The sequence below is a fragment of the Paramormyrops kingsleyae genome, chromosome 25 (assembly GCF_048594095.1).
Source record: "Paramormyrops kingsleyae isolate MSU_618 chromosome 25, PKINGS_0.4, whole genome shotgun sequence".
Classification (NCBI taxonomy): domain Eukaryota; kingdom Metazoa; phylum Chordata; class Actinopteri; order Osteoglossiformes; family Mormyridae; genus Paramormyrops; species Paramormyrops kingsleyae.
The window spans coordinates 15,128,948-15,137,897 of NC_132821.1; the positions used below are offsets into that span (position 1 = coordinate 15,128,948).

General features: G+C 43.2%; 1 protein-coding gene across 1 annotated transcript; it reads right to left on the reverse strand.

The window, feature by feature from the left end:
- Positions 1–241: 241 nt before the first annotated feature.
- Positions 242–3,913, reverse strand: LOC140582796 (uncharacterized). Its single transcript, XM_072707153.1, has 7 exons — positions 3,401–3,913; positions 2,567–2,681; positions 1,822–1,895; positions 956–1,177; positions 665–857; positions 410–557; positions 242–316 (listed from the first exon to the last, which is right to left on the reverse strand). The coding sequence occupies exons 1-6, from the start codon at positions 3,556–3,558 to the stop codon at positions 426–428; spliced, it is 894 nt and encodes a 297-aa protein (XP_072563254.1). The 5' UTR covers positions 3,559–3,913; the 3' UTR covers positions 242–316; positions 410–425.
- Positions 3,914–8,950: the final 5,037 nt, after the last annotated feature.

The following is an 8,950-nucleotide window of genomic DNA, read 5'->3' on the forward strand; positions in this document are numbered from 1 at the left end:
CTGTCAGAGGAAGGACATGTATGTAAGTATCCATATGTACATAAACTTGTACATGCCACCATGACAATAGTGGGAGGACTGAACTTCCTTGAAGAAAACAGATACGACAATACAACACAAACCTACAATATACTGTTAAAAATCTACATGCTACCAACCTCTTCAGGCTCTTCATGTAGTTGACCTGAGTCTGCCTGGAGAGACCAGCCTCAGTCAGCTCCCGAAAGAAGAGCTTCGTCCTCTCCCTCTCCCTCAGAAATTCAAGGGATGGCTCTTCAGGGTTCACAAAAAACATGAACCTGCTGACGTTTTCCACCTGGAAAATAAGATCGGCATTACTTAATGAATATATTGCGTAGATATAAAGCTCCAAAAAAATAATAGAGTGAACTTTTATGGGAGACCTCACCGTCTGCTTGAAATTCTCATTCAGGAGATCCTTCTCCAAGTATGCGGCGAAGCCCTTCAGGAGGGGATGGTCCAGAGAATGTTTCCGGTACAGTCCCTTCTCCTGCATCATGTGCCTGGAGGTCTGTGGCCACTGCACTTCCCGGGTACTGCCATGTGGAAAACATATTTCGTCTTAAAATTGCACCTTCAATTGGCCCACAAGCAAAAGCAAAAGGTATCAATGAAGCTGCAAAGCCGAGACACTCATACTCACACTTGAAAGATCTCGCCGTCGCGGACACTGACTGCGTCCTCCGACTGCGTCCTCCGACTGCTCAGTCGCCGAGCTCTCCGGTCGCTGCACGGTTGTACCAGCCACCACAGGAACACTGCTGGTCTGCGCCGCTACTGCTGGGGAGGGGGTGTCAGGCACCACCATGTGGCGACGCTCCAGCTCCTGGATCATCCTTTCAGATAAATAAGTAAATAAAAAACTCTTAGTAAATGTCATACTGAAGAAACGACGCGAGATGTGTAAAAAAGACTGAAGAGTTTTCCCACCAACCTGCTCATAGGATTAGCATCATCCATAATGTCTCGCAGGTGCCTGTAGCTGAACACCCTGCCCCACTGCAGAACTTCAAGCACATCCTGCTTTGCCTTCTCCACTACTTCTTGGATGGCTTCTTTCGAAGATCTCTTCATGCACACCCTAGTCAGATGAACCGAGAGGCTTGCCTGTGTATTCTTGCACACGGGGCAGAGCAGGAAATGCCTGTTGGAAGTACTGCGGATAAAAAAAACAAACAAACAATTAACAGTTATGTAACAGTCAAGGAAGTGTTACTTAAGATTAGATTTAATTCATGATTTTCAGGACCCATTCCAGTCATCATCATCAACATTGTTCATTCCTCAGTGGTTTGGATAAATAACATTTGCATATCTATTGTCATCCTGATGGGTCCCAGACTGAGAAAAGTAATTAGTAAACTACATGATCACAAATACTGAAACATGTTTACTAATTAGTTACATTTATATCAAGCAATACAAGCCCTTTGTGATCACTGCAAATAAAAAAATGGTATTCTACACTTTAATACCATCTTTACTACTAATTTAAAGATAATTAGTATAAAATACATTTTATTTGCATTGCACTTTATATTTTAGCAATCTCAAAAGTGCTACAAAAAAAAAATAAAGAGATAAAACAGGAGAATCTATAAAGTACCTTAACAAAATGTCTTTCTAAAAAGATCAGTTTTTAGTAATTAAAAAAAGTTGCTTCGAAATATTGTTTTCGTTTTGTAGTGGATGCAATTTAAGTTTTAACAATAGTAGTCAGTTTAAGAGACTTAAGCACAGTGTCAGTTTATCCACAGTTTCTACACATTCAAATGCAATAATAAATTGATCATAACTTACGCCTTGGAAGCCATTCTTGACGAGTTGTTCGACAAAAGATGAAATCTTGAGCAGAATCTGGAGCTCTTGTCTCGCTGGAAGCAGAGGTAGAGTAACTGTACATGCGGAGGTCTCCTCTTAATATACCATTCTGACCGAGTCCCCTCCCCCCCTCGTAGCCCCGCCCACCCCAGCCCCAGTGTCATTCTGAGGGACACTTTGATAGACAATTTCAAAAAATGTAACTTTTAAAAAGGATAAGAACTGAATTTATATTTCTAAATAAAGTGATAAATCGATAGTGCAGTTCTAAAACTTCTGCACCAATTCGCCACCACACCACAAATATATAGTAGGCTCTACAGCAGTGGCGGCTGGTGAAAATTTTTCCTGGTGGGGCTGATGTGACAATATATTTCTTTGCTTAGTCCAATATAAGAATTCAAATCAACAGTCAGACGATGATTACAATTAACAGTAATGATTTAATCTCCAGTTTCACAGATAATGGTGTCACATACCTGACATGATATATAAAAAAAAAATAGGTAAGAAGTAGGTTTTGACATTTTATTTATAACAATAGGCTATAATTCTCCTTTCCTTTCCTGAATACCTATAATTGTGTAATGAGCCAATATGGCTTACACTATATATTCATATAATAACATGACAATGTATATTTCAGTCAGTAGCACTATTGTGGCCAATGTGGTGATAAGTTGTTGTGCCTTCTATCCATTTGTCAGCAGGTGCAAGTATTTACCTCCAATGCCAAATGGTGTTGCCTGTCTTCTCCCAATGTCCTCCGTTTCTTTGTGGGTGGCTCCTGTTCAGGTCCCCGGTACTCCTGACCCTCAACTAGAGAAGGGACAGCTTCCCTGATGATACGGAAACAATTTATAAGTTCTAAAAGTCATTTCTGAAAATTGGTTACTGTATAAGATAGATACGTACTGTATATATCTATCTATTTATTTATTCATTTATTTATTTATTTATTTTTTCTTGCTGCTGGAAATGTTAATTTCCCTGAGGGAGTCATCCCAAACACAAATGAAGTTACTGGTGAAATTAGTATTTTACAGCAGTATATACCTAGAAAGACTGACTGGGTCAATTGACGTAATGTCATGCAAATGAATTAGATAACCAAGTCATAACAACAATAACATAATAGTCATAACACCATCACCGACAGGGCAACTTGAGAGAAGAGTCAGCTGTCAAGTCACGGTCGCTTGTAAATGCAACAAAACTGTCACTACCTGTGACACGTGCAAGCGTCCTGTTTGCGGCAAATGCTTGGCCAAAATATGCATGAGCTGTCAAACGAAAGCTAACTGAAGCTAACTTTTTTCAGATTTTTGTAGCAAGAACTTCAATGAGAAATAGCAGTGATTTTGTTTGATTTGGGTCAATGACCCAGTCAGTCTTTCTAGTGTTAAATCATAAGTCCTTGTATTTGCACATTTCAAATTCATCATAATGTTACAGATAAATTCATTGTTTTAACAAGATGAGAGATTAAACATTCTATTTTGAGTCTATTCAAAGAGAATTAACATTTGGTAACACTGTGCATACATGCATAGCTTACCTGATAGCCTGCATGTTGTCAATGAATCTCTGGATGATTCCTGAGATGTAGACAGAATCGATGTTCCTTTTCTGCAGCTGGTTATACAGCATGTCCACATGTGGCATTATTTTGTGGAAGAGGGCCAGGAAAAAACAGAAATCATTATCTTCCAGCATTGTCACATAGCTGCCAGACTCTCTCTTCGTGGGGCCGTCAAATTCAACTCTGTTCCGGATGATCTCAAATACTTCACCAGATCCGCCTTGTGTTCATACACTGTGTTAACAGCGCGGATGTTGAAGTTCCAGCGCGTTGCCGATGCACTTGGAAGTCGATGCGCCACCACCTCATCAAGCACTGCCGTTCTCTTGCTTGACTTGGAAAAAAACGAAGAAAATCCCCCAATATCAGAAAAAAAGTGACTGATCTGTGGGATGTGGGATGTTGCTTGTTGCATTACAAGGTTTAACTGGTGGGCATAACAGTGAACATAGTAAGCATTTCCATAGGTGTCCTGGACCTTACGTTGAACTCCTCCAGTGGCACCCCTCATCACTGATGCCCCATCATAGGCCTGAGCGATCAGCTTCTTATCTTGTCCCTCGGGAAGGATGGTGCGCAGCCTTTCCAATAAGGCACCAGCAATTGCATCCGCGTTGGCAACGGAGAGCTTAATAAACTCAAAAAAACGCTCCTGGACATTATGGGTGCTGTCAATGTATCTTAGTACCAGGACTAACTGACAGTGTGTGGAATTGTCAGTAGTTTCATCAGCTTGGATGGCTAAAAAGTCAGCTGTTTTTACTTCATCCAAGATTTTTTCTCTCAGAACTGCCAGCATACAGTCCAGTAACTCATTTTGTACCGTCTTTGAGGTGCCTCTAAAAACAGTTGCATTTTCAAGGTGATCGTTCAAGTCCCGGTCAATGGATGCCATCAAGTCGACTAAACCTCTGAAAATTTCGGGGTTTTCAGAAGTATCCCTTTCATCATGTCCCCGCAATGCAAGTTCAAAAGCACCACAAAACTTAATACAGTCAATGAGTTTAGATAAAATATGATGATTCTTATCAACCTCTTCATTGTGCCTTCTTCTTCATCCAGCTGCGCTGCTATGCTAATTTTTCCTAGCACAGCTAGCTTGATGCAATTTTCCATATGAACTTCTGATCGTTCATGCTTTTTTATGCGTTCGGAGAGGTGCTTCAAGTCGGTTTGTCCTGACTGTGTCCACGTTGAATCACATTTTTCGCTTTTAAAAAGAATGCAGGGGAAACAGAAAAGTGCATTAGAGAGAGATAGAATACCGGTTATGTCAAAATGACAGGTTGGGTCAAAGGTCACAAAGGTCAAATAAATCAAAAAGTGACAGGCGGGGGCTGCAAGCCGGGTGACGTCATGAGGTAGTGGGAGGGGGGGCTTTTTTTTGGCTGTGAGCCAGTTGAGCGTTGGGATAGGGGTTTATTTGTATATAGTTTATTTATTTATTATAATTATTATAATTTAATTATTTATTATAATTTAATTATGTATTATTATGTAATTATTATTTTATATTGAGTAGAGTGCTTATGAGTGTGTTGTTTTGTCTGCATCCACCGGGTGCCGAGCAGGGGGGACTGAGCAGGGGGGGGTTAAGGTCCCAAACACTGGGTCTGAGTGGGGGTGGGTTACCTGATGGAGTGTGAGCGTACGCTGTACCACCGTGGTAAGGTCCGTGGCTTTGGAGAATCTGTAGAAAAGGGCTCTGAGAGAGCGATGCTGTGTCTGTTGCGGTACCGTGGTAAGGTCCCATGGCTTTGGATAATCCGCAAAGGACTCGGAGAGAGCGATGCCGGAGAGCTGAGAGTTGTGCTGCGCGAGACTGAAAGAAATCCTGTGAGAATGACCAAGTTGGAGCTAAGAATGAGAGGAGGAGCTGGGTCTGACGTCCAGTAAAAAAACGCTTAGCAGTAGTTTGACCATCTGTGTGTGTCTGTGTGTGTGTGTGTGTGTGTGTGTGTGAAAGCCGACACCCCCCTGCAGCAGTAGCAGTTTGGCCTTGTGTTTTTCCTCATGCAACCTATGTACATCCCGATAGGTCAAATCCCGGTCAAACTGTAATTTGGGGCACAGATCAAGTTTGACACTTTGTATTTCAGTAAATTTTGTTAAAGTTTTGTCTTTTCCCCCCGTCTCCCCGCCACACATCAAGTTTGACATTTTGTATTCCAGTAAATTTTGTCTTTTCCCCCCGACTCGCCCCATACCGTCTGCGCAGTTAAAACGTACATCGAAATAGACAACAGATAAAACTTGACAGGACGTATATTTCTCCTTAAAGAATCCTAAAAAGTAACCAACCACAGAAATTTTTAGTATGCCGAGAAGGGTTTCACTCCTTTGGTAAAGAGACACAAGTACCCCACACCCAGTATCATCAAGGCCTTGCCCTACTGGAAAGAGAAAACTACTCGGGACCTGCATAGAGTAAGTATATTATTTCTTTTATGCGTGTTTTATGATAAACACCATACAATAAAATAACTTAAAATAATTATTTTATTTTTAGAGATTCTGCTATTTTGGGTTTGTTTTTTTCTCTACGGGAGACGCTGCGGATAGAAAACTCCATATAGTGAGTATATTATTTCTTTTATACATATGATAAACGCTATACATTAAAAATAACTTATTCTAATAATAGGTATTCCCTGTTTTCTATGTACAAGAGAGACGGCGCGGACCGGTCAAGAGAAAATCTACGCAAGACCTGAATCAGCAGATATGGACGGAGCAACACCCCCTCCTCTACCCGAAGCGCTATTAAATGAAATGGACAACATCAACAACGGTAATAATGATGAAAATGATGCGGTTTATCAACACGACTCGCCAGCACCACCACCAGCGCCTATACCCGAAGCGTTATTAAATGAAATAGACATCATCAACAACGCTAATAATGATGAAAATGATGCGGTTTATCAACACGACTCGCCACCCGCGGCATCTGGTGAATCCAGGGTCCAAGAGCCCTGTTTCCTACCGTCCTTAGAGACATTAATAAGCGTGTTAAATGAAAGGGGCTCTGAAGCAGAAGCGGTGCTGCCCGACGACGAGGTCGCGTGGTCCCCCGCGGATTCTGAATTGTGGGAAGTCTTGTCAGACGTAGAATTTCTTCTCGATGCCGAGGAGATTGAAAATGACTTGGGACTGGGGCAATTTGAAAATGTTGAACAGGACGGTGGCGGTGGTGACTTGGATCACCAGCCTGACGGGGTCGTGCATCGCCGCAGATTCAATAATGTACAGATTAGGCGGATTCTAAATATTCCGCGACCTAGAAACGAAGGCAATTTCCGCGAGTACTATGAAAATGTAATCGAGGGGTTTCAAAATATTGTGAATGAGGCGATACCTTACGCCGCATGGGGAGCTTATATACAGGTCACCCTGCGCGGTGACTTTTTAAATGACGAGTTGTCGCAAATTGTACGGTATGGGGAAGGGGAGCTGACAAATTTCCAGCAATTGTTGGATCGCTTGGTTCAGTCTAATCAAGAGATTTTAAATGATTCCAACCTAGAAGTAATAGTAGACGTAATAAATATCCCACGCGGTGGCGGCGTTGGAAACAAACGTAAACTACAGACCATGTTAGCTTCAGAAATAATTTCTAAAAAAGCCAAACACATGTTTATCATTCAGAACGACAGCAGAGCGTGTTTCGCCATAAATTTGGCTCATCTGCTGCACGAAAACTTCACTGACGCAGAGGCTGAAAAGCTCGGCCTGGAGTTACAGGAGAAAGCGGGTTTCACCCCCGACTACGCAGTCGCTTTGAATGACATTATCAATTTTGAGAAAATCATTGATTGCAAAGCAGTGGTGTATTATCAACAACATTATTCAAACAATCTCCAAATTTACCAGACACCCACACCTACCGACGATAGACGGGTGGTGTATTTCTTTTTACACAAGGAGCATTTTTACGGCATTAAAAGCGCCAAGGGCTTCTTAGGGGCCGGCTATGTTTGCACAAGCTGTTTCAAAGGGTACGACTCGCATCATTCTCATCGCTGTAAAAAATTTTGCAGCGTCTGTCAGACTAATTGTAAAGAAGGTGAAATCACACCGGGGATAGTGTGTGAGCGGTGTAATCTCAGATGCTTAAATAACATGTGCTTCGAGCGTCACCGTACGCCGAGGGTCTGCCCCGATAGGGGGGAGATTGCTAGCCCCTGTGACAAGTTCAAAAAATGCAAAGCTTGCGGGCTCAACTACTACCAAAGTCCCGAGAACCCAAAACCGCACTCGTGTAAAACAGTAAAATGTAATATATGCGACGCTAAGTTGCAGTCAGCAGAATCAGACATATCCACCCCACATCTCTGCTATTTAAATCCAATCGAGAAATCTAACAAAGGGAAAGCGGTCGCCCAAAGCGGTGAGGGCAGTAAAAAGCCCCCCAAATATGTGTTTTTTGACTTTGAAACATCCCAGAGCTCGGGTACCCATATCCCGGTTTACGTGTGCGCCATCTCCGATCAGAATGAGACAATGACCGCCGAGGGGCCAGACTGCGCGCTGCACTTTCTCAGACATTTCAGGACGCCCTACTATACAGGGACGTGTTTCATTAGTCACTATGGAAAGGCGTTTGATAATTACATAATACTGAACGCTATGGTGAAGGAAGGAGTGGAACCGCGTGTGGTGTCACAGGGGAATAAAATCATTCTCATCCTGGACAGCGTGTTTGAGCAAAGGTACATCGACAGTCACTGCTTTCTAAGCATGCCGTTGAGAAAAATCCCCGATGCAATGGGGTGCTCGACTCAGATGCGAAAAGGCTATTTTCCGCATCATTTCACAGACATGGAAAAGTTTAGTTACGTGGGGCCCTACCCTCCTCCCGATCAGTATGGGCCCGAGCAAATGCCCTGCAAAGAACGCGACAAGTTTTATCAATGGTACGACGGTGTAAAGCACCAGACCTTTAATTTTCACAAAGAGATGATCGCTTACTGTAAGAACGACGTGGAGATTCTGAGAGAGGGCTGCTTGCGCTTCCTGCAGGAGTTTGAAACGCTCACGGGTTGCGACCCCTTCTCCACGGCGACCATCGCTTCGGCCGCGTTGCTGGTTTACAGGACAAATTTCCTGCCCAGAGATACGATCGCGATCCCGGACGTCTGGGATTACAGGAGGCAATACAAAAGTTATTCCAACGTCTCGATCCAGTGGCTGGAATTCGTGGGCCGCACGCGCGGCATAGAAATTCGACACGCGCTGCGCGGGGGTGAAGTGCGCGTGGGGCGCTTTCACCTAGACGGATACGCTGAGATAGAGGGAGAGAAATGGGCTTTCGAGTTTCTAGGCTGCCAGTTTCACGGCTGTCCTAAGTGCAACAATGAACACGATGTCTGCCCCCTGACCCGCGAGAGCTTCGGTGCCCTGTACGTTAAAACAAGGGAAAAACTCGAGGTGTTGCGCCAAGAGTTTAATATGAACGTAGAATCCATCTGGGAACACGAATGGGCTCACGCTAAAACTCACGACCCACAAGTGCAGAGTTTCCTG